The sequence below is a fragment of the Anolis sagrei genome, chromosome 5 (genome assembly GCF_037176765.1).
Source record: "Anolis sagrei isolate rAnoSag1 chromosome 5, rAnoSag1.mat, whole genome shotgun sequence".
NCBI classification, from domain to species: Eukaryota; Metazoa; Chordata; class Lepidosauria; order Squamata; family Dactyloidae; genus Anolis; species Anolis sagrei.
Window position 1 is genome coordinate 93,740,810 of NC_090025.1, and position 26,591 is coordinate 93,767,400.

General features: G+C 38.8%; 1 protein-coding gene across 1 annotated transcript; it reads left to right on the top strand.

The window, feature by feature from the left end:
• The first annotated feature begins 3 nt into the window (after positions 1–3).
• HSPA14 (heat shock protein family A (Hsp70) member 14) lies at positions 4–26,188 on the top strand. The gene is made up of 14 exons (XM_067468894.1): positions 4–129; positions 2,751–2,831; positions 2,912–2,994; positions 5,539–5,587; positions 7,395–7,488; positions 7,582–7,672; positions 8,658–8,762; positions 11,905–12,066; positions 14,311–14,466; positions 16,647–16,749; positions 20,100–20,315; positions 23,137–23,310; positions 24,871–24,941; positions 25,704–26,188. The coding sequence occupies exons 1-14, from the start codon at positions 73–75 to the stop codon at positions 25,780–25,782; spliced, it is 1,521 nt and encodes a 506-aa protein (XP_067324995.1). The 5' UTR covers positions 4–72; the 3' UTR covers positions 25,783–26,188.
• The last annotated feature ends 403 nt before the right edge of the window (positions 26,189–26,591 follow it).

The window sequence follows — 26,591 nt, forward strand, 5'->3', positions numbered from 1 at the left end:
ACCGCTGGTTGGCTCTCCCTCGAGGTGCCTTGTGGGTAGGAGGAAGAAGAGGCGAGAGTCGAGGCCGGGTCCATGGCTGCCATCGGAGTCCACCTGGGCAGCACGTGCGCCTGCGCGGCAGTGTATAAGGTCGGGACTGGGTTTGTGTGGAGTCTCCTCCAAGGGGAGAGCGCCTGGGTGGCCTTGAGGGTTAGGCTAGGACTCGAGAGATCGGGGTTCGAATCCCCGCCACAGCTTCAGAAAGCCAAGGCGAATCCCATATAGAATCATAGAGTTGGAAGTGACCCCATGGGCCATCCAGTCCAACCCCCTGCCAAGAAGCAGGAAAATTGCATTCAAAGCACCCCTGACAGATGGCCTCTCTTTAAAAGCTTCCAAAGAAGGAGCCTCCACCACACTCCGGGGCAGAGAGTTCCACTGCTGAACAGCTCTCACAGTCAGGAAGTTCTTCCTCATGTTCAGATTCAAGCTCCTTTCTTGTAGTTCAGATCTCAAAGCCCTATTTATTTGTCGTGTCAGGACAACCAGTCAATTATATTACATTTCTAACAGAACAAAGCAAACAAACAGGCAAAATACAAAATTTATGAGTTAGATGGCCTTTGACCAGTATCTGGCCACTTGGAGTGCCTCTGGTGTTGCCGCAAGAAGGTCCTCCATTGTGCATGTGGCAGGGCTCAGGGTGCATTGCAGCAGGTGGTCAGTGGTTTGCTCTTTTCCACACTCGCATGTCGAGGATTCCACTTTGTAGCCCCATTTCTTGAGGTTGGCTCTGCATTCCGTGGTGCCAGAGCGCAGTTTGTTCAGCGCCTTCCAAGTCGCCCAGTCCTCTGTGTGCCCAGGGGGAAGTCTCTCATTTGGTATCAGCCATTGATTGAGGTTCTGGGTTTGAGCCTGCCACTTTTGGACTCTCGCTTGCTGAGGTGTTCCAGCGAGTTTCTCTGTAGATCTTAGAAAACTATTTCTTGATTTAAGTCGTTGATGTGCTGGCTGATACCCAAACAGGGGGTGGGCTGGAGATGTCACTGCCTTGGTCCTTTCACAATTTTATGGGTGAAATGGCAAATCCTTTCTGAACAAATCTTGTCATTGGTTCACCTTAGGACACTATAAATCAGAAATATCTTGAAGGCTCAACACAAAAATGAGGAAGTCCGCAACCACTTTTTATTGGGCTTGTTTCACTGGAAGGAGTGAAAGTATACAGCTTTTATGCAGTTTTTAAAAGAAATTTTATTGCATTTTTATATAGAATTCAACAAAAGAGTGAGAACAATAAGGTATAGAAAAGTGAAGGAAAAAAAGAGAAAGGGAAAGGTCAATAAAGTAAAAAGGACATCCTAAATAAACCCTAAAAAAAAGATTTGTATATATATATATATATATATCTACAAAAATACATCCACACACACACAAAAGGTGACTTCCATTCCATCTTCTTGGATAAAATATTGTTATTATTCATATATATATAATTATTAAAGATAAGAAACTTGTCTCTCTTGTTTTTTATTTTTGCAAATTGTCCAGATAGTCATGAAGATTGTCCCAATTCGTTCTTTTTATTATAATGCCTGTATTTTTCTTCAACAAAAAAGTCAATTTGTCCATGTCCTTTATTTCTCTGATTTTTTCCACCCAATCCTGTACGGGTAGTACTGAGCCTTGCTTCCACTCTCTAGCAAAAACGGTCATAATATATGTAAAAAGTTTATCCTCTTGTTCCGTCAGTTGTAGATCTAAATCTGTAAAGCCTAATAAGTAATACTCTGATTTTCTTGCAAAAATTCTTTTAAAGATCTTTTGCGTCTCTTCATGAAGTACCCTCCAAAACTTTACTGCTTTTGTGCTTTTATGCATTTTTAAGAGGGTAAAGTGGTCACCATAACTCAGAGAGTGACTTAAAGGCCCATGCACACATAATATCTAATTTTTACACTATACAAAGCCTGGTATTCCTGATTGACAACATAACTTAGAAGATACACATTACAAGTAATGTTACCCATAATACATTTGAGAGGAGCAGAATCATAGAGTTAGAAGAGACCTCATGGGCCATCCAGTCCAACCCCCTGCCAAGAAGCAGGAAAATTGCATTCAAAGCACCCCTGACAGGTGGCCATCCAGCCTCTGTTTAAAAGCCTCCACAACACTCCAGGGCAGAGAGTTCCACTGCTGAACAGCTCTCACAGTCAGGAAGTTATTCCTAATGTTCAGATGGAATCTCCTTTCTTGTAGTTTGAAGCCATTGTTTCGTGTCCTAGTCTCCAGGGCAGCAGAAAACAAGCTTGCTGCCTCCTCCCTATGTTTTCCTCTCACGTATTTCTACATGGCTACCATGTCTCCTTTCAGCCATCTCTTCTTCAAGCTAAATATGCCCAGCTCTTTAAGCTGCTCCTCTTAGGGCTTGTTCTCCCAACCCTTGATCATTTTAGTCGCCCTCCTCTGGACACATTCCATCTTGTCAATATTTCTCTTCAATTGCGGTGCCCAGAATTGGACACAGTATTCCAATTCTAAAAAATCATAAAACTTTCCTCATGTTTTTATGTTAGAACCAGTTAGGAAATGGGATTTATAACCCAGGAACACTTCTATACAAATTCAACTTAAGAACAAATCTACAGAACCCATTTTGTTCGTAATTTTGGGGCTTCCTGTGTGTTGAAATCTTTTTCAATATTGCAAGTTGTGTATCATTTGTCTTCCAGTGACAGTGACTGAATACAAATGTTGCTTTCCCCCAGGACGGGCGTGCTGATGTTGTTGCCAATGATGCTGGTGACAGAGTTACTCCTGCCGTTGTTGCGTTTTCAGAAAATGAAGAGGTAATTCATTTTGTTTTTGTGCTTTCCAACAAAAGCTTGAAAAATGTGTCTGTGTGTTTCAACGATGACTCTTTTTGCAGGTTGTTGGCCTGGCGGCAAAACAAAACAGAGTGAGAAATCTTTCCAACACAGTCGTGAAAGTGAAGCAGATTCTTGGGAGAAGGTATGGAAAGTCATTGCATTTTATAGAACTTTGCCGTGTTTTTAAAACACAGAATGAGCTTGTTGAATTAAAGTTAAGTGTTATTATCAAATAATGTAAGATGCCAAAATTATTCTAAAATAAATTTCACATTACTACTACTACTGATGGCTGGATGGCCATCTGCCAGGGGTACTTTGATTGTGCTTTTTCCTTCATGGCAGAAGGGGGTTGGCTGTTGGGGGTCTTCTGGTGAAATACACTTAACTTTATATTGGTTAAAATTGTTCTTCGTTTTAAATATTGTATTGTATATATTCTTTCTTTCATTCTTTCTTTCTACAAACTAGATTTGTGCAGTGTGCATAGGAATAGGTTCATGGTTTTTTTTCCCCGGTTAGTTCATACAAACACTCTCAACCCATCTGCCTCTGGCCCGGCCCGTTTGTCAATTTTTAAAATGCAATATGGCCCCTGTGTCCAAATGTTTGCCCATGCCTTATATATATAGCCATCCCCTGCCATGCGTTGCTGTGACCCAGTCTGGTGATCTGGAAAATAAAGTAATGAGAAAGTGTTGGTTTCTAATATATGTAATTTCTTTCTGCTTGTGGTAAACAGTATTTGATTACGTTTTCTTGCCCTGGTGAAAGGAGTTGGACTGGATAGCCTTAAGTATTTTCTGTTGGTGATGGGGGTTCTGTGTGGGAAGTTTGCCCTAATTCTATTGTTCATGGGCTTCAGAATGCACTTTGATTGTAGGTGAACTATAAATCCCAGTAACTACAACTCCCAAATGTCAAGGTCTATTTCCCCCAAGCTCCATCTGTGTTCCTAGTTGGGCATATGGAATATTCATGCCAAGTTTGGCCCATCATTGTTTGAGTCCACAGTGCTCTCTGGATGTAGGTGTACTACAACTCCCAAACTCAAGGTCAATGCCCACCAAACCCTTCTAGTGTTTTCTGTTGGTCATGGGAGTCCTGTGTGTCACCTTTGGTTCAATTCCATCATTGGTGGAGTTCAGAATGCTCTTTGATTGTAGGTGAACTATAAATCCCAAGAACTACAACTCCCAAATGACAAAATCAAAAAAATTTGAGTGAAGGACATACATTGGGTTGTTAGGTGTATGCTGTCCAAATTTGGTGTCAATTCGCCCACTGGTTTTTGAGTTCTGTTAATCCCACAAACGAACATGACATTTTTATTTATATAGATAATATACATGAGAAACCTTTGCTTCAACTACTACTCCGTGGCTGAAAAGGTTTCTGATCTAAACAAGTCCTCTTGCTAGGATGATGTCTTCCTGAGATCTTTTCCATAGTCATTCAGGATATTTGGCATTGCAAATTCACTTCACAGATTCACTACTTGAAATTAATTTTTTTTTCCAAAAAATGGGTCTTGATTTTTCCATGTAAATGAGAGACACCATTTTAATATAACATCATAAATAATAAGACTTGAGCATCCACAGATTTTAGTATTCAGGAGGAAACAAACCTCAGCAGATACCAAGGGCCTGCTGTATTCTCATTTTTTTTTAAATTGACATGCTCCCAATTTATATTTTAAAACACATTGGAAACAAACTATTTGCACATACCTTTGGTTGGCAGTTCGAATCCATGGATGGGGTGAGCTCCTGTTGTTAGCCCCAGCTTCTCCCAAACTAGCAGTTCGAGAACATGCAAATGTGACTAGATCAATAGGTACCGCTTCGGTGGGAAGGTAACGGCACTCCATGCAATCATGCCAGCCACATGACATAGGAGGCGTCTACGGATAACGCCGGCTCTTTGGCTTAGAAATGGAGATGTGTACTACCCTCAAGGCTTGGACACAACTAGACTTAATGTCAAGGGGAAACCCAACTTTGCTTTGTAATCTGATCTGCTGTCTACAGTTGCTGTTACTGTTATTAGAATTGCATGTATCCCAGTTTGTGAAAGTAGATAGAACAGACATTGCTAAAAATTCACAATATATAAAATAAGTTAAAATGTAGTTAAGCTTTCAAAAATTAAAATATATTAAAAACATGAATTAAAAGGGAACCAGAAAGAATCCAGCTCATTAACTGCTCGAGCAGTCAGTTGTCCAACAAAAAAATATATATATTTGCCTGTTTGCAGGAATATAACAAAGAAAATGACAGTTCTAAGAGGGAGGTTATAGACCAGTGGTTCTCAACCTGGGGTCCCCAGATGTTTTTGGCCTTCAACTCCCAGAAACCCTAACAGCTGGTAAATTGGTTGGGGTTTCTTGGCGTTATAGGCCAAAAACATCTGGGGACCCCAGGTTGAGAACCACTGTTATAGAGTTTGGTTCTAGGTGCTTGTTTCATGAGCAATATACATACTGTGTCTTAATTTTTATGTTGTTTTCTGTGATTTAGAAACATGTGATTAAAGTTGATACTAAGAAATAAGTCCAGAGGTGCTGCTTCAACCAGGGACTGAAGTGGGACTTCAGGAAAATAATTTCCATAAAATAAAAATAATGTATTGGCAGATTTATTGTTCATAAGATAACTTGTAGTATTTCTTGTTTTGACAGCTGTGGAGATCCCCAAGCTGAAAAATACATAGCAGAAAGTAAATGTTCAGTAAGTAAAACTCTGCTTCATCTATTTTTCCATAAATGACATCATTTTGTGTGTGTGTGTGTGTGTGTGTGTGTGTGTGTTTCGAGCCTCTTTCCCAATAGCATTACAGCAGAGTTTAGTTTTATACTTGTTTATATGGGGTAGTGATTTTAATCTTGGATTAGCATATCAGGGTCTAAAGCCTCACTTAGACTAAGAAACATTTTCATCTGTAGCCTTCATTTCATAATGTCTCTTATTTTAGAAAATGATTTGGCTTGCTGAAAACCTCACAAAGGCTGAATCTACACTACCATATAGTCCAGCTCAAAGCAGATATTCTAGATTTTATATGGCAGTTTAGAAGGGGCCAAAGAGTACATTTCTTGGAGTATGGACTGGTTTGATCTTCATTTCTAGTTCAATATTATTATTTTCATTAAATTCGTTTCTAGTTCATTATTATTATTTTATTTTATTAAAGTCAATTAAATATAATTCAATTTAATTAATGGAATATTAGAATATTCAATGCTAGTTCAGTATTATTGGTCAAAGCTATTAAACCTCTGAGGACCTCCTGTTTGCTGATGTCTTGGGATCAATTCTGGACTAGTTATGTGCTGCTGCACTTCGGGGCTGTATTCTTATAGCCATCCCCTGCCACTCGTTGCTGTGGCCCACATGGGGGTTCTGTGTGGGAGGTTTGGCCCAATTCTATCGTTGGTGGGGTTCAGAATGCTTTGTGATTGTCGGTGAACTATAAATTCCGGCAACTACAACTCCCAAATGTCAATATTCTATTTTCCCCAAACTCCACCAATGTTCACATTTGGGCATATTGAGTGTTCTTGTAGAGTTTGGTATTCTTGTAGAGTTTGGTCCAGACCCATCATTGTTTTAGTCCACAGTGATCTCTGGATGTAGGTGAACTACAACACCAAAACCAAAGTTCAGTGCCAACCAAACCCTTCCAGTATTTTCTGTTGGTCATGGGAGAACTGTGTGCCAAATTTGGTTCAATTCCATCATTGGTGGGGTTCAGAATGTTCTTTGATTGTAGGTGAAACGAACATTACATTTTTATTTATATACACTAGCCGTCCCCTGCCACGCATTGCTGTGGCCCACATGGGGGTTCTGTGTGGGAGGTTTGGCCCAATTCTACCGTTAGTGGGGTTGAGAATGCTCTGTGATTGTAGGTGAACTGTAAATCCCAGCAACTACAACTTCCAAATGTCAAGATTCTATTTTCCCCAAACTTTACCAGTGTTCACATTTGGACATATTGAGTATTCGTGTAGAATTTGGTCCAGATCCATCATTGTTTGTGTCTATAGTGATCTCTGGATATAGGTGAACTACAACTCCAAAACCAAAGGACACTGCCACCAAACCCTTCCAGTATTTTCTGTTGGTCATGGATGAATTGTGTGGCAACTTCAATTCTATCGTTGGTGGGGTTCAGAATGCTCTTTTATCATAGGTGAACTATAAATCCCAGCAACTACAACTCCCAAATGACAAAATCCATTTTTTGAGTGAAGGACATACATTGAGTTGTTAGGTGTCTTGTGTCCAAATTTGGTGTCAATTCGTCCAGTGGTTTTTGAGTTATGTTAATCCCACAAACGAACATTACATTTTATATAGATTTCCTTGTGTAATGTAATTTGTCTAAAGTCACTGTTAAGGTAAGGAGCCTCATGATATTTTTGGTCCAAATGACAGAATATTTGCATTGTAGATCATCTGTGTTAAAAGGGAACTTGGATGGCTGGTTGGATGAGAAAAGGCCATACATGTTTCTGTTTGTCTTCATTTATAGATCACTGAAAAGAATGGAAAACTAAGCTATGAAATAGATGGAAAACTTGTTTCCCCAGAAGATGTTGCAAAATTGATCTTCACTAAGATGAAAGGTGCAGTGCTCCAATGTAATACGGTTTTCCCATACTTGAAAAAGGTGGTGAGGATTTCCTTTTACTCACTATATTGTTCCTTTCTATATGTAGAAACTGCTCAGTCAGCTTTGGGTTCCGATGTCAACGACACTGTTATCACCGTACCGTTTGATTTTGGAGAGAAGCAGAAAAATGTCCTTGGGTGAGTATTGGCCTGAATTAAGGGAAGCCATTGCTGGCTAAGCCTTATAGTTCTGCCATTGGATTCAGGATTCCAACAAACCATAAATCTGTGATTATCTGGCTTTTTCTCAATCACTTAGGCCCCTTCCACACAGCTGTTTAAAATCCATATTGAACTGGATTATATGGCAGTGTGGACTCAGATAATCCAGTTCAAAGCAAATATTGTGGATTATCTGCTTTGATATTCTGGGTTATATGACTGTGGAAGGGCCCTTGGACGTTAATTCCTTGTTTTTCTCTATCCAACACACTAGGCTTGGTTGATCAAGAAAAAAAATGGTTCTAAACTCATTTCGTATACTAAACTGGCGGTTCGATTTTGAAATTATTTCCGAAATTTTCTTGAAAAAAAAGATTGGAAATATCAGGAAATACGAATGGAAGGTGCCCCTCCCTCTCTCCAGAACCATTAAAATCTCCGGATGTTGGTGAACTACAATTCCCAAACTCAAGGTCTATGCCCACCAACCCCTTCTAGTGTTTTCTGTTGATCATGGGAGTTCTGTGTCCCAATATTGGTTCAGTTCTATCATTGGTGGAGTTCAGAATGCTCTTTGATTGTGGGTGTACTATAAATGCCAGCAACTACAACTCCCAAATGACAAAATCAATTTTTTCAGTGAAGGACGTACATTGGGTTGTTAGTTGTATTGTGTCCAAATTTGGTGTCAATTCCCTCAGTGGTTTTTGAGTTCTGTGAATATCACAAACGAACATTACATTTTTTATTTATATAGATTACTGATATTATTTATTTATTTCATTTTAACCCCCACCTTTCTCCCAATTTAGGGACTCAAGGCAGCTGACTAGTTAACTTCTATCAACTTGCTACAAATATATTTGCTAATTGGCACTGAGTCAAGATACAATAGTTACTTTTTGCAATTTAGTCCTGTGAAGCAATATACTGATTTCTAACCATCATGTTTTTATCGCAGTGAAGCTGCAGTGGCCGCTGGGCTTAACGTTCTTAGGATGATTCATGAACCATCTGCAGCTCTGCTGGCTTATGGAATTGGCCAAGATTCACCCAGTGGGAAGAGGTAACAATATATGCATAGTATAATCCTAATCATATTTATACAGTAGTAAGATTCATTGGGACAATCTCATTATTAAAAATGTCCAGATGGACACTTGGCCTTCCGTATCCACAGGTTCAGTCATTTATGGATTGGAAATATTCAAAAAAGCAAATCTTGGTTTTGTCATTTTATACAAGGCAACAGTTTTATTACAGTATTATTTATATTTACTGTGTGTGTGTATACACGCACACATATACACACACATACATAATGCATAAATAAATATTAGAAATATATATAGTAACCTATGGATGTGAGAGCTGGACTGTAAGAAAGGTTGAGTGAAGAAAGATACAACACTTTTGAACTGTGGTGCTGGAGAAAAATTCTGAGAGTGCCTTGGACGCAAGAAAATCAAACCAGTCCATACTCCAAGAAATAAACCCCAACTGCTCACTAGAGGGAAGAATATTAGAGGCAAAGATCAAGTACTTTGGCCACATAATGAGAAGACAGGAAAGCTTGGAGAAAACAATGATGCTGTGGAAAATGGAAGGAAAATGGAAGAGGGGTCGACCAAGGGCAAGATGGATGGATGGTGTATCCTTGAAGTGACTGGCTTAACTTTGAAGGAACTAGGGGTGGCCACAGCTGCTAAAGAGCTCTGCCGTGGACTGGTCCATGAGGTCACAAAGTCATAAGTGACTGAATGAATAAACAACAACAAAAACTATCTATATATATGTTAAGAATATGTGAGTGTTTTGATTAACTGTATTGTAGTTTTCAAAGTTAATGATTATGTGCTTAGTAATGTAATGCTTTGTAATGCAATGTTCCGGAGATTATAATGCCTGTGTGGAAAGAGTTAACTGTATCGTGAAGGCGGAGTCGTAAATCTCAGTGCGGAAAGTGTTGTACGCTGTCTAGCGTCAAGAGCATCGTAAGTCATCACGTCACTGAGGAATGTGGGAGTGTGCCGTATTCTGGATTGCAATGAAAAACCAAGCCATGTAGATGTTTTTTGTTTTCTTGTTCTGCTTATTTCTAGTGTCAATATGTTTTGCGTGAAATAAACTAGGTTTTTAGACAAGAAGATGTGTTTCAGTGCCTTGCTGTGCTGAGATCATCGCCGCTCCATTAACAGAGTGTGTGTGTGTGTATATATATATATATAGAGAGAGAGAGAGAGAGAGAGAGAGAGAAACTGAGTATCCATGGATTTTGGTATCCACAGAGTCCTGGAACCAGACCTCCATGGATACTATATGCCTTGTTATGGATATTTAAATGATTGAATATAAGCTTAGCTGAGGTCCAGAAACTGCAGTGATCTGCTGTTATTGTATTTCCAAGGGATGTTTGTCCAGGTTCAATAGAACCTTTGCTGCATGTTTTTTGCTTTAGGATTTTAAAATCTCAGCAGCATCCCCTCAAAGAATAAACAACTTGGGATATGTTGCTTTAAAAACAAGAATTAAAACCAGAATGTGGGAATGCTGCTTTTTTTTTTTTTACCTTGGCAAGTTTCTGAAAGTATTGGCTATTGTAATTTCTAGTTTGAGAATTTGTCTGATTTTTTTTGTATTATTTTTTGTATTATTGCTGTTGTTGTTATTGTTGTGTTTGGGCTCGGCCTCATGTAAGCTGCACCGAGTCCCTCGGGAGATGGTAGCGGGGTACAAATAAAGTCTTATTATTATTATTATTATTATTATTATTATTGCATGCTGTGTGTGACATGTCATCAAAATGGAGATATAATTTTCCCCCATCTCTTACCAATGTCTAATTCAGTGGTTCTTAACTTGTGGGCCACAACCTAGAAGTAGGCCGCAAGAACTAAAATCCAGTCTGTGAACCCTCTTTGTCTTTATTTTATTTATTTCTGCTCCTTTCTACAGAGCTGACCAGTCCCAACCCTTTTGGTACTAATGTTAGAAAGTGGTCCCTGGTCAAGTGGGTCCTGGTAAAAAAAAAAAAAGGTTGTGAACCACTGGTCTAGCTGAATTAAATACCAGGAATAACTTCAAAACCTTTGTCTGGAGTTGCCATTCAATCCAGTCCCACTAATCCTGCTGATTTATTATGAATACTAGCTGTCCCCTGCCACGCATCGCTGTGGCCTCGTCTGGTGATCTGGAAAATAAAGTAATGAGAAAGTGTTGGTTTCTTGTTGTTTCTTTGTCATTGATGTGGTTTGCCTACTCTGGAATATCCAAATATATAATTGTCCTTCTTTAGAGGTCCCTTTCAAATCTATGATACTATATCTGTGTGTGTCTATAATATATATCTATGGCTGGATGGCTCTTTGTCAGGAGGGCTTTGATTACGTTTTCTTGCCCTGGTGAAGGGAGTTGGACTGGATGGCCTTAAGGCAGCATTTCGGTTGGTCATGGGAGTTCTCTGTGGGAAGTTTGGCCCAATTCTCTCGTTGGTGTGGTTCAGAATGCTCTTTGATTGAACTATAAATCCCAGTAACTACAACTCCCAAATGTCAATGTCTATTTCCCCCAAACTCCATCTGTGTTCATATTTGGGCATATGGAGTATTTGTGCCAAGTTTGGTCCAGATCCATCATTGTTTGAGTCCACAGTGCTCTCTGGATCTAGGTGAACTACAACTCTCAAACTCAAGGTCAATGCCCACCAAACCCAATGGCCACGTTTGGTTCAATTCCATCATTGCTGGAGTTCAGAATGCTCTTTGATTGTTGGTGAACTATAAATCCCAGCCACTACAACTCCCAAATGACAAAATCTAATTTTTTGAGTGGACATACATTGGGTTGTTAGGTGCATGCTGTCCAAATTTGGTGTCAATTCATCCAGTGGTTTTTGAGTTATGTTAATCCCACAAACAAACATTACATTTTTATTTATATGGATTTAAGATAAAGATGTTTGCTATACGCCATTTCTGCTGCAAATGGTATTACATTAGTCCTTTCCAAAAGTTTTTAAATGTATAAATTTTAACCAACACTTGAGGCCATGCAACTGAAATGTCTGTTAAAACCAATCTTTCATCCTTTACTATGTTCTTCAGATGCCATGGTTATTCTGAAAAATTGTTAATATAAATATTGCTATTGACAAGTCATTAGCACATTGATCTTAGTTTTCTTTCTTTCTTTCTTTGTGCAATTTGAAGCAATGTGTTAGTTTACAAACTTGGAGGAACATCCCTTTCAATCACAGTTATAGAAGTGAACAGTGGCCTGTACCGTGTCCTTTCCACCAACACAGATGACAGTATAGGAGGGATCTGTTTCACAGAAGCCTTAGCACAGCATCTAGCTTCTGAATTTCAGAGGTAAGCTTCCTAAAATAAAAATCATACAATGTTTTGTAAATATATATTACACAGACCAACCCAAAAAAACCCCCTTTTTCTTGGTGTCTTGGCTTTTAGACCTCTTCCTAAAAACATGCCCTAAAACCAAAAACAAGGTAATTTGGGGTGCTTATTTAGAAAATTGCATTGAGTAGACTGCATCAGCTATAGTTTCTTAGATATGGTTATAAGATTTTCTATGGACAAAAAGATGGTGACTAGATGGCATATGTTCTGTATCTTAAGAACTAGAGCTGATAGGGAAAACTGGTGCAATTTTTAGAATCGCTAGGCCATATGTAATAATAATAATAATAATAACAACAACAACAACAACAACACCACTTTATTTATACCCCGCTACCATTGTGCATGTAGCAGGGCTCAGGTTGCATTGCAGCAGGTGGTCAGTGGTTTGCTCTTCTCCACACTCGCATGTCGTGGATTCCACTTTGTAGCCCCATTTCTTAAGATTGGCTCTGCATCTCGTGGTGCCAGAGCGCAGTCTGATCAGCGCCTTCCAAGTCGCCCAGTTTTCTGTGTGCCCAGGGGGGAGTCTCTCAACCATTGATTGAGGTTCTGGGTTTGAGCCTGCCACTTTTGGACTCTAGCTTGCTGAGGTGTTCCAGCAAGTGTCTCTGTAGATCTTAGAAAACTATTTCTTGATTTAAGTCGTTAACGTGCTGGCTGATACCCAAACAAGGGATGAGCTAGAAATGTCACTGCCTCGGTCCTTTCACTATTGGCTGCTACTTTCTGGCGGATGTCAGGTGGTGCAATATCAGCTAGACAGTGTAATTTCTCCAGTGGTGTAGGGCGCAGACACCTCGTGATAATGTGGCATGTCTCATTAAGAGCCACATCCACTGTTTTAGTGTGGTGAGATGTGTTCCACACTGGGCATTCGTACTCAGCAGCAGAGTAGCATAGCATAAGGGTAGAAGTCTTCACTGTGTCTGGTTGTGATCCCCAGGTTGTGCCAGTTAGCTTTCGTATGATATTGTTTCTAGCACCCACTTTTTGCTAGATATTCAGGCAGTGCTTCTTGTAGGTCAGAGCACAGTCCAGAGTGACTCCCAGGTATTTGGGTGCGCTGCAATGCTCCAGTGGGATTCCTTCCCAGGTAATCCTCAGAGCTCGGGATGCTTGCCTGTTCTTAAGGTGGAAAGCACATGTTTTAGATGGATTAGGGATCAGCTGGTTTTCCCTGTAATAAGCAGTAAGAGCACCTAGAGCTTTGGAGAGCTTCTGTTCAACCATCTCAAAGCTCCCTGCTTGAGCGGTGATGACACGATCATCAGCATAGATGAAGTTCTCTGTCCCTTTTGGCAGTGGCTGGTCATTTGTGTAAATGTTGAACATGGATGGAGCAAGCACGCTCCCCTGAGGCAGGCTGTTCTTCTGTTTCCGCCATCTGCTTCTCTGGCCCTGTTATTTATATTTGTTATTTATAAAATACCTTTTCTTACTGGGGATGTTTGGGGGGGGGGGGCAAAACAGATTAATAGCATTTCAGTGGGGAAATTGCTTTGAGATAAGGGCATTTTGAGTTAAGAGCTCGGTCGTGGAATAAATTAAACTCTTAACTCAAGTTATCACTGTATAGGCAAATCCATGTATTCCAAAAAACAAAGAACTCTGAAAAACATCTGGGCCCAAGTATATTAGATAAGGGACAGTCAGCTTGTATTGCAAATGAACATTTGTTGCCATACTTTGAAATCCTTTAATTCAGTAGTTCTCAACCTGTGGGTCCCCAGGGTGTTTTGGCCTACAACTCCCAGAAATCCCAGCCAGTTTACCAGCTGTTAGGATTTCTGTGAGTTGAAGGCCAAAACATCTGGGGACCCACAGGTTGAGAACCACTGCTTTAATTGATATTGAGAAAGAAATCCTAATCACATTGAAAGTAAACATCAAACCAACTTGCTCTCTTCTCAGTAAGCACAGCCTTAGCTGGTTTCCAAGACGAGCAGTGCATGCTATTTGGCAAAATTGTAGGATCTAGTTAGTGTTTCTAAACTTGTAAGGTTGATCAGTAATACACTGTTTCTGGTATATAATTGTTAAGTGTTTTACTGGAATGTATGCTTTGTAAGACTCACGGTGTGTTTTAATTTCTATTGGACAACATATTGAGTCTGGTTCAATATACACAAATGACTATGTAGATTCTCTATGATGGTTGTAATTATATATATATCTCTTTCAAAACCCAAACAGGTCTTACAAATATGATGTGACAGGAAACCCCAGGGCCATGATGAAGCTCATGAACAGCGCAGAAGTTGCAAAGCACTCTTTATCTACACTGGGAAGTGCAAACTGCTTTGTCGATTCCCTCTATGAGGGTCTAGATTTTGATTGTAATGTTTCCAGGTAAATTAAAATGTTATAGAGTGTTTGGGTTCCAACTTTTCACCTTAACTTTTCCATGACACTTCTGTAGTGACATTCGTAGTCCCTGTTACATGTAGACTGCAGATGAGAGGCAAATGTATGTATGTATGTATTTTTATTCTTTACAATTTAGCTGGTAAATCGCCTAGAGCATCTTGGATGGAGGGCGATTAATAAGTAATTAAATGATGATGATGAAATCAAGATAATATTTGAATAAATGTGATAAAGCAATATTTTGTAGCTGTATTCAACTTCTCCTTTTTTTAAAAAATGAATATGTCTTTTCAGGTTAACCTTTGTGAAATTGATAGCTATAACTACTGCTGGGGTCCTCAAACTTTTTAAACAGAGGGCTAGGTCACAGTCCCTCAAACTGTTGGAGGGCTGGATTATAATTTGAAAAAAACACATGAATGAATTGCTATGCACACTGCACATATTTTATTTATAGTGCAAAAAACACTTAAAAACAATACAATAATTAAAATGAACAATTTTAACAAATTTAAACTTATTAGTATTTCAGTGGGAAGTGTGGGCCTGCTTTTGGCTGATGAGATGGGATTGTTGTTGTTGTTGTTGTGTGCTTTCAAGTCGTTTCAGACTTAGGTTGACCTTGAGTGAGGGTCGGGTAAATGACCTTGGAGGGCCGGCTCCGGCTCCCAGGCCTTAGTTTGAGGACCCCTGCTCATAATATTGATCCTTATGAAGGCAGAGTCGAGTGGAAGTTCATAAGACCTATCAATATTTGGAGCTTGTTTCAAATCTATCTGAATAAATTTTGTAGGAATAGTAGGGGATAAAAAAACATACTGAAGATATGCATTCTTTTGCTGGAAAATCATAGAATCATAGAGACCTCATGGGCCATCCAGTCCAACCCCCTGCCAAGAAGCAGGAATATTGCATTCAAATCACCCCCGACAGATGGCCATCCAGCCTCTGTTTAAAAGCTTCCAAAGAAGGAGCCTCCACCACACTCCGGGGCAGAGAGTTCCACTGCTGAACAGCTCTCACAGTCAGGAAGTTCTTCCTCATGTTCAGATGGAATCTCCTCTCTTGTAGTTTGAAGCTATTGTTTTGCGTCCTAGTCTCCAGGGCAGCAGAAAACAAGCTTGCTCCCTCCTCCCTGTGGCTTCCTCTCACATATTTATACATGGCTATCATATCTCCTCTCAGCCTTCTCTTCTTTAGGCTAAACGTGCCCAGCTCCTTAAGCCACTCCTCATTGGGCTTGTTCTCCAGACCCTTGATCATTTTAGTCGCCCTCCTCTGGACACATTCCAGCTTGTCAATATCTCTCTTGAATTGTGGTGCCTATTTCTCAAGCCCTTACCAAATGATTTGATACATTATGATAGTTTTGATTTGTGCGCAATATTCTACTCCTAGCCAACAATATGCTGCCATCTAATAACTCATTTTTCAAGTTTTGAAGATTTGCTACCTTTTATAAACAAACTCCAAAGCTGTGTTCCAAGTTACGCTTAAAAAAACCGAAAATGCCTTCTCAGTTCAAGCTGTTTATAGGTTCGTCTTCATGAAATTGACATATATGATTCTACTGCATAGTTTGATTTCATAATATTGATTGTTGTGTGAAGGCAGGATATAGCGAAAGGACATCAGTATGGTCTTGCATTTATTTTGAAGTATGTACTATATACCATGCTCATATTTGTTGGTGATTGTTTGGTGATTTGTTTGTATTGCTTCAGTTGACTTAGGCCCCTTTTACACTGACATATAAAATCCAGATTATCTGCTTTGAACTGGATTATATGGCAGTGTAGACTTGTACAATCCAGTTCAAATCAGATAATATAGATTATCTGCTTTGATAATCTGGATTATATGACAGTGTAGAAAGGCTACTGGAATAGCGATCATATTATAACAGGGTGTACTGGGTTGTTGTAGGTTTTCCGGGCTATATGGCCATGTTCTAGAGGCATTTTCTCCTGACGTTTCACCTGCATCAGGAAAAAATGCCTCTAAACATGGCCTATAGCCCAAAAAACCTACAACAACCCAGTGATTCCGGTCATGAAAGCCTTCGACAATACAGGGTGTACTATTGGGTTGTTTTATAAACATTTACTAGAGAAAAGGAACAGTGTGCATTTTCTTATTTTGCTTTTTAAAAATCCCAACAGGGCCAGATTTGAACTTATTTGCTCTGCACTTTTTCACAAGTGCATAGAAGCAATTAAAAAACTCTTGCAGCAAGCTGGACTTACAGCAGATGATATCCATAAGGTAACGACACAAATAATTCTATATATTTCTAAGACACCTATTTATTTTGTTGACTATTTAGGAATACCACAAAGCAGAATTGATCTGGATGAGTTATTTCATGTTGATAAAGTTTTGAAAAACCATTCAGAGCTCGCATCCAGTTGCTAGACTCGAATAAAATACATTTTTCATTAAATCAGTGAAGCATTTGTGAGTCTCAACATACCAAGTTCGGTATGGACAAAGTTACCCAAATTAGTTAGGTTACCTAGCAGTTAGTAACTTATGTAAGGATATATTTTATGTGAAACACTAGACATTGCTGACTATTTAATTTATTATTTACAGTATTTATATACCGCCTTTCTCACCCCTTTGGGGACTCAAAGCGGATTAATAAAGCAATTAATAAATGGGATCCATATTGTGCAGAATTACTGGTGTGGTTGCTTGTTACTTTTTTTTAGGGATGTAAATGGTCAACTTTTCTGTAAGGGCCCGTGGCCTGAGTCCCCTTTTATTTATTTACTTATTTATTTACTATATTTGTAAATATTCTTCTCAACCCTCAGACGACTCAGGGCAACAATTCGATGCCCAAGAACATCATTTAAAACATTAATACATAGTATAAAACCAAACAAAAGTAATAAAAATATAAGCTAATTGAAAACATGATCAATCTCTTCATCCAGTCATTCCAAGTTCCTATGTCTTTTACATTGGATTTTCATGACAGACTTGTTGCATTTTTGCAGTGAGGTGCTATTTCTAATCTTATTGCTCAGAATTAATTCGCTCTTTATGTATAAAAGTTTCATTGGAGCCCAGAAATATTCTGAGATCTGTTGACCGTTCATTTTCAGGCCCCTTCTACACTGCCATATAAAATCCAGATTATCTGCTTTGAACTGGATTATATGGCAATGTAGACTCATATAATCCAGTTCTAAGCAGATAATGTGGATTATCTGTTTTGATAATTTGAATTAGATGGCAGTGTAGAAGGGGCCTTAATGATTTGGTTAGGTGTAGCACATAGCCATTGAACATATCTTGCCAGAAATCTTGACTCTTACATGTGCATGTAAGATCCTAGATTCTGATTAACCGCTGCTCTGAGATCAGAGTCAAGAGAGAACCAGGAAGGCAGTTCCATCTTGCCTCCTGCACTGTGCTTATAATATAATACAATATAATGTATATACATATAATATTGATAATATAATAATGTAACATAATAATAATAATAATAATAATAATAATAATAATAATAAAAACTTTATTTATACCCCGCCACCATCTCCCCAAGGGGACTCGGAGCGGCTTACATTAAGCCAAACCCAACAACAGATCAGTAAAAACAACAAAGCAATAAGCAAATACTGCTTATATTGCACCGGGATTTGGCGCAGTTGGCTGAGTGTCAGCTACATTAAGATCACTCTGACCAAAAGGTCATGAGTTCGAAGCCAGCCCGGGTTGGAGTGGGGTTCCAACCAATTGTGTGTAGCCTGTTGTTGACCTTTGCAACCCGAAAAACAGTTGCATCTGTCAAGTAAGAAAATTAGGTACCACCTTAAAAGTGTGGGGAGGCTAAATTAACTAATTTATGAGGCCATAAAGAAGACTCCAGCAGAGCATTCCAACGGGGAAGCATGCGGGGAATGCGGAAGTACTTCATCAGCGTCGCAGATGGGCAATGAAAGCAATAGCTCCCCTGGCGGCCAGACAAAGTTAAATAGCCTCTGTGTATGTCCGTATATGTTGTATGTCAAAAATTGGCATTGAATGTTTGCCATATATGTGTACACTGTAATCCGCCCTGAGTCCCCTGCGGGGTGAGAAGGGCAGAATATAAAAACTGTAAATAAATAAATAAATAAAACTACACAATTAATATAACTTACACAATATAATACTACTAATAATATGATATTATAATTATATATGTTATATTAAAAGTAATATTACTAATAATATTACAGTATAGTGTTATAGTGCAATGTAATATATAATATTAATATTGTGCTATAGTAATAATATAATATACTACCTGTCCCCTGCCACACATTGCTGTGGCCCAGTTTGTGTATATGTGTTTTGTGTATATGTGTATATATGTGTATTTGTGTGTGTGTGTGTGTGTGTGTATGTTGTTTTGCGCATGCGTTGTAATGTTTGTTTATTTATTTTTGGCTATTTGCCTCTTCCAATGTGTTTTTCAGTGTTTCTATGAGTGATTATTGTTTTTATGAGTGAAGGTCACTTGTTGGCCTGAAAGGTGTATTGTGTCCAAATTTGGTGTCAATTTGTCCAGTGGTTTTTGAGTTATTTAATCCCACAAACGAACATTACATTTTTATTTATATAGACTAGCTGTACCTGCCACGCATTGCTGTGGCCAACGTTCCCTCCCTCTTTCTCTCCTTCTTTCTTTCTCCTCTTCCTTCCCTCCCTCTTTCCTTCCTTCCCTCTTTTTTCTTTCCCTTCTTCTTTCTTCCTTCTCTACCTGTTTCTTTTCTCGCTTCCTTTGCTCTTTGGTTCCATCCTTCCTTGTCTTTCCTTACTTTCTTCCCTCCCTCTTTCTTTTTCATTCCTTCTCTCCCTCCTTTCCTCCACTTATTTCATTCTTTCCTTCCTTCTCTCCCTCCTTCCTTCTCTACCCTTCTTTCTCTTCTTTCCTCCTTCTTTCCCTCTTTCTCTCCCTCCTTCTCTCGTTCCTTCCTTCTCTACCTTTCTTCCTTTCCTTCTCTCCTTCCCTCCTTATTTCCCTTTCTCTCCTTCCATCCTTCTCTACCCTTCTTTCTTTCCTTCCTTCTCTCCTTTCCTCTTTCTCTCCCTCCTTCTCTCCCTCCTTCCTTCTCTACCCTTCTTTCTTTCCTTCCTTCTCCCCCTCCTTCTCTCCTTCCTTCCTTCCTTCCTCCTTTCTGTGTATGTGTTTTGTGTGCGTGTATGCATATATGTGTGTATATGTGTGGTTTTGCGCGTGCGTTGTAATGTATTTTTTTTGTTTTTGGCTTTTAAAGTTCCTTCTGCTGTGTTTTTCATTGTTTTTATGAGTGAGGGTCACTTGCTGGTCTGAGAGGTGTCTTGTGTCCAAATTTGGTGTCAATTCGTCCAGTGGTTTTTGAGTTATGTTAATCCCACAAACGAACATTACATTTTTATTTATATAGATTGTATTTACTTTTTACTTGTAATCCCCTCTGAGTCCCCTTCGGGGTGAGAAGGGCGGCATATAAATGTCATAAAATAAATAAATAAATCTTAAATCTTTTGAAATCTGTGTTAATTGTACAGCAGAATAATACCATCTGTCGAGTAGGGTTTGATATTTGTCTCATGAATGCCTTAATGTCCTCTAGGTCGTTCTCTGCGGAGGATCAAGTCGTATTCCAAAACTGCAGCAGTTGATCAAAGAACTTTTCCCGGCCGTTGAACTGCTGAACTCTATCCCTCCAGATGAGGTCATTCCTATTGGAGCTGCCATAGAAGCTGGGATCCTGCTTGGAAAAGACAATACCTTTTTAGATGACGAAATGCTATCTGTTGAATGTTCTGCAAAAGATATTTTAGTGAAGGTAAGAATAAGAGATGCTTACTAGTCTTCTCCCTCTGAAATACCCTTTTTTAGCTCTGTTATTCTCCCACACTGGGGGGTATTGTGTCTTGGATGTCCTATCTCCAATACACCACTACTATGTTATGTTTTAAGATTTTTTTATTTTCCAATGCAATAAAAGATCAGAAAGTATGCAAACAAAGGAAGATAAAGAAAAATAATGAAAAGTATATTTCAGATTGTAAAATAATATTAGTTTTGTTCCTTTTAACTGTATCTTCTCCCAACACATGCTTGCAAGGGATGACTTCAAACTTTGCTTTTGGAGGTCCTTTGTGTTATAAGTGTTCTAGATCAAGGCTTCTTAAACTTTTTCTACTCAAGATCCCTTTTCACCTGGGTATATACATATATAAATAGTAGGCTTGGGCAATCCAGGGTTCTAAATGGTTCTAAAGTACTTACAAAACTAAAGTTCTAGTGGTGAAAATTTCAGAACTCTAACAAAACTCTCAAAATTTCATAATAAATGGCAGTTCCTAATTGGTTCTGTCATTAAAATCACCAATAATGAAATAATAATTAAGTTTTGAAAGTTTTGTTAGAGTTCTGAAATTTTCACCACCAGAACTTTAGTTTTGTAAGTACTTTAGAACCATTTAGAACCATGGATTGCCCAAGCCTAATAAATAGGTATACAACTAAAACATTTAGCCACAGGGAGGAGGGAACAAGCTTGTTTTCTGCTTCACTGGAGACTAGGATGTGGTACAATGGCTTCAGATGGAAAGGAGATTCCATCTGAACATGACTGGGAGAGCCGTTCAGCAGTGGAACTCTCTGCCCCTGGAGGCTCCTTCTTTGGAAGCTTTTAAACAGAGGCTGGATGGCTATCTGTCAGGGTTGATTTAAATGCAATATTCCTGTTTCTTGGCAGGGGTTGGACTGGATGGCCCATGAGGTCTCTTCCAACTCTTTGATTCTATAATAATAAATCATACATTTATTTTTTTTAAAACTTTTTGGTGTACAGATAATCTGATTAAATGTTAAAACAAATTGGCATAGTGATAGGAGTGAATGTGCTTGTTTATTTTGATAAAACAAATTAAATCTTGGCTGAGTATTTGCTACTGCAAATATAGCATTTTCAGCATTCTTTTAGAGTTGATCAATTTTACCATTGTCAGTGCTGAGAGCCCTGATTAACATACTTAGTACAAAATTACAAAAATATGTTCAAAAGCCATTTTAAGTATGTTTATTGTATTTTAATCTGTTTTTAAAACACTGTTACAATTTGTTTTTGTATTGCGCTTTTTAAACTTGACAAAGTGTGGGATTGTTAGCTGCCTTGAGTCTCCTTGGGGAGAAAAGTGGGGTTTAAATACATTATTATTATTATTATTATTATTATTATTATTATTATTTTACTAACACAACACAGTATATTACAGCAAACGGAATCTATATGCTGGATTTTGTATCACAAAATCACAAGTCGAACTCTTCCCAAGCGTCTAGGACTGTGATGTATTACTATTATTATTATTATTATTATTATTATTATTATTATTTGAAACACAACAAGATGAGTCCACAGCAGACACTCTGCTGGCTGTTGAATTGGATCACACATTGGACACTTCCCAAGTGTCTAGGACTGTGTGATGTATCGGCAAATGATGTGTGCAGATCCCAGTATGGTGGCCTTCTGCAGCTGTCAGCACTGATTGTCTTTAAGTGCAGGACAAGGTCTTTAGGCACTGCACCCAGTGTGCCGATCACCACTGGGACCACCTTGTGCCAGAGTCTTTGCAGTTTGATCTTTAAATCCTCATATGTGTCAGCTTTTCCAGTTGTTTCTCTGCCATCCTACTGTCACCTGGGATTGAGACATCAACAATCCGTACTTTGTTTTTTAACACGTTTGTGAGTTCAGGAATATTATGCTCCAAAACTCTGTCTGAATCCGGAAGTCCCAGAGGAGTTTGGCATGTTCATTCTCTGTAACTCTTTCCGGCTTGTGATCCCACCAGTTCTTTGTTGCAGGCAGATGGTATTATTATTATTATTATTATTATTATTATTATTATTATTATTATTATAGAAATTGTTGAAAATTCTGCCCTAATCCCAAACCATAATCCATGTACGTTTTTAAAAGAAAACTCAAGTTTTCAAACTGTGTTTCTTGATAATTCGGCAAATTCTTCTTGAACCTTTAATGGCAGGTGACTGACACTTTGAATTTCAATTGAACATGGTTTATGAACCCCTACCTCGATTTTTAGAATCAACATTTGAAGGGAATTATTTCTGAATCTGCCTCTAGGCACTTTTGCAACCCCCACATTCAGTTATATGACCCCATTTGGTGTCGTGACCCATAGTTTAAGAAGCTTTGATATACAGGATAGGCAGTCCCCAAGTTACAAACATCTAACTTACAAACTATTCATAGTTTAGAATGAGGGAGAGAGAACAGGAAATGGGAGAACTCTGCCCCTTGGAAGGGAAATTCACTCCTGGAAGAGTTATCATGGGGAAAATGTTTCCCCACTGAAGCTTCTTCACCAACAACCCTTGTTTCCACAAGTCACATTTTTCAAAATCCAGTTATCACAGGGACAGAAACTCACAATTGCATGTTTGAAATGTCTTTAAATTTTTCCTACTGTTTAAGAAGTGCTTTTAACATCCATAGCGTTTGATTAGAACATAAACCATGATTTTTACTTTTACGTGAAAGCAGAATGGAAATGCTTGTGGTGTTAATCAGTGTGGCCTTCATCTTTGGGTTTTGTAAAGTTTTGAGGCTGCAAAACTTTGTTTCCTAGGCAGTGGATGAGTCAGGGGAAGATAAATTCATGGTGGTATTCCCGTCAGGAACTCCTTTGCCGGCTCGAAGGCAGCATACTCTGCAAGCCCCGGGAAGCAACTCCTCTGTTCGCCTCGAACTGTACGAGGCCCTGGAAAAGACTCTGGTGAAAGAAGACGGCAGATTTGCCCAGGTAAAGAAAACCACACTGAGTATTCAGCAGTGCATTTTATGTGCATATTAGAGATGTGCAAATCAGCAATTTGGAGATTCAGGTGGCCCCCCACTTTGTATGGTAAAGATTCAGAAGGGGTCCCATTTTGTTATCTGACTCTTTGAAGCTTTGTAATTGTTTTGATTTGTTACATTAGTCACAATGGGGAAATTTTCAAGGCTTGTTTCTCCATTTTTATGGCTATCAGGATTAAACTTGTCACACTTGTAGGCAACATTTAGGGCTTCAAGCCTACCAAGTTTCAAAACGTCTCGGTCATCCACTGATTTTAGGACATTTTTTAAAAAACTGCAATAGGTATGGGTTGTTGTAGGTTTTCCGGGCTATATGGCCATGTTCTAGAGGCATTTTCTCCTGACGTTTTGCCTGAATCTACTCCAACCAGAGAAGTCAGCCATAGCATAGCACCTGATGAACCAACCTGGACACAGCATATTATTTGAGAACACAGAAATGCTGGACCACACCAACAACCACCATGTCAGACTACACAGAGAAGCCATTGAAATCCACAAGCATGTGGACAGTTTCAACAGAAAGGAAGAAACCATGAAAATCAACAAAATCTGGTTACCAGTATTAAAAAAACTCAAAAATTACAACAGCAAAACAACAGAGAGTAAACAATCAGGCACATCAAATCACCTCTCAAAGAAAAATTCCTCCAGGCACTTCCAAGCCATTAAATGCTAATCAAGGTGGTCAGTTGAAACATTCACACCGAGCTCCAGCAGACAAGAGTCCTTTGTCCCACCCTGGTCATTCCACAGATATATAAACCCTAGTTCCAACAGACCTCACTACTTCTGAGGATGCTTGCCATAGATGCAGGCGAAACGTCAGGAGAAAATGCCTCTAGAACATGGCCATATAGCCCGGAAAACCTACAACAACCCAGTGATTCCGGCCATGAAAGCCTTCGACAATACATACAATAGGTATCCTTGAATTTCTGCAAAATGAGACAACATAAGCAGGGCAGCAATTCTGCCAATTCAGAAAGATTAGTTAATCCACTGGTTTTTAGGAATTTGTAAAAGTATTTTCAACTAAAAAATATTTCAAAAAACCTACAGCTTGAAACTTTCTGAACAAGTCTTTACTAATATCTCTGAAACGTTTCAGAGGCTTCTGTTTTGTAATGCTTTGCAAGGGGTTCCTGCTCTATTTAGTAATTCAGAGATTTGTATTAACAAATCATACAAATATCCGAATTACGAAACAGAGCTCCAAAGCTGTGCACGGCCCTAGTGCATATTGATGTGGAAAGAAGTTTCATTGCATTCAGTGGGGCTTCCTTCAACAATCACACAATTTTTAAATACACAAAATGCATTGAAAATATTCTTACATTTCTTAGACTGTATGAAATGATGTCTCTTGACCAGGAGAACAGCCTACTTGAGCGTATTAAATTCCGCATTGCTTTAGATTTTTGCAAAACAATTTTCCTTAATTGATTTACTGCATTTCTGTTATGGTAACTAATAAATGGAAGACTTGGATTTTTCTTAACAGATTGTCCTCCAAGATTTAGATGTCAAGGAAAGTGGTCTTCATGATATACTGACAGTTCTGACAATGAAAAGGTACTGGAAAACAAAATACTATTTCTGTGGTTCAGCATTTTAATTGAATATAGAATATGTATAATCTCCCACTGGAGATTAGAACTGCCCCTTCTCTCCTGACTTTTAGAAAACTGGTGAAAACTTGGCTCTGGAATTTAGCATTTGATGAGTGAGTCAATAACTCTTGACCACACGGATGGATGGTGATGAATTGTGATTTCATTTGACGACTTGGCCTTATGTATTTATATGATTGCTTTTAATGTATTTTATGTATTAGTGTATTATGGGGTGTGATGTTTTAACTACTGTTTATTAATCTTTGTTGTAAACCAGCCTGAGTCCGTCTCCGGAGGTCGAGAAGACCGGTATATAAAAGTTCTAAATAAATAAATAATAAATAAATAAATATTAACTTTCCAGCTTCTGGCCACCAGGGGAGCAGTTGCTTCCTCATTCTTTGCATACTTCCTGGAGATTTTTTATGACCTCGTAAATTAGTTAATTTAGCCTCCCCACAAAGTGGTACCTAATTTTCCTACTTGACAGATGCAACTGTCTTTCGGGTTGCAAAGGTTGACAACAAGCTACACAATTTTGGTCAGGAACTCACTCTAACCCAGGCTGGCTTCGAACTCATGATCAGTAGTGATCTTAATGCAGCCGACCCCCAGCCAGCTGTGCCACAGTCCCGGTGATAGGATTGTGCCATCATCAACAGCATGATAACCAAATAATATGTGGACTGGAATGATAAACATCTCTCTCTTGTTTTCTTAGGGATGGCTCACTGCATGTTACCTGCACTGATCAGGAGACTGGAAAATGTGAAGCCATTACTGTAGAAGTGGCATCTTAAAAAGAAATCCAGATGTTTCCCTGACTGTTTGTTCCCTCATATAAATATTCATTTTTGAAACTTTTTTAAAATGGAAGATGCAGTATTTCATTGTACGATAAATGAATGAGGCTTGGAAATGGCATCTACACACACGTTACTCAAAGGAAAAGCTGACAACAAATACACATTCAGTGATCAGCTACACAGAAAAATTGTAGGAGATGTGTGCATGATTATATAAGATACAAACCCACAAAATAAACTGAAGGGATTGTTATACTGGACATGCTTGATGAGACTGGTTAAAGTAGGCGAATGGCTTGTTTTTGTCCAAGTGCCATTAAATATTTTGTGAATATGCATTGGAGAGTATAATGGATATTTGTTAATGTGAATAGTAATAAAATATAAGGTTTTATATTGATCTGCTTCAGTTTCTATTTTGGAACACATGATCTGAAAGACAGTTTATAGATACCATAGTAAGTAAGTACATTCAAATAATTCAAGTGATTCTGTACTTTGTGTTGACTACTGCTTTCTTCCTACCCACAAACCAAGCACACCAAATCACCTTCAAAGATGTAAAATTTGGGAATTGAACTTTACTGTATGAACATGGTAAGCTGCTTTAGAAAGCTTGGTTTTAAATGGATGCTATACATCTACAAACGACCTGCCTCAGGGGAGCGTGCTTGCCCCATCCATGTTCATCATCTACACAAATGACCAGCCACTGCCAGAAGGGACAGAGAGTTTCATCTATGCTGATGATCGTGCCATTACTGCTCAAGCAGGGAGCTTTGAGATGGTAGAACAGAAGCTTT

Bases quoted from the DNA above. Each gene is read 5' to 3' on its own strand.
- HSPA14 (XM_067468894.1), top strand. From the start codon at position 73: ATGGCTGCCATCGGAGTCCACCTGGGCAGCACGTGCGCCTGCGCGGCA. The intron at 130-2,750 runs GTCGGGACTGGG...GCTTTCCCCCAG, and splicing joins CCTGCGCGGCAGTGTATAAG to GACGGGCGTGCTGATGTTGT. The intron at 20,316-23,136 runs GTAAGAATAAGA...TTTGTTTCCTAG, and splicing joins CAAAAGATATTTTAGTGAAG to GCAGTGGATGAGTCAGGGGA.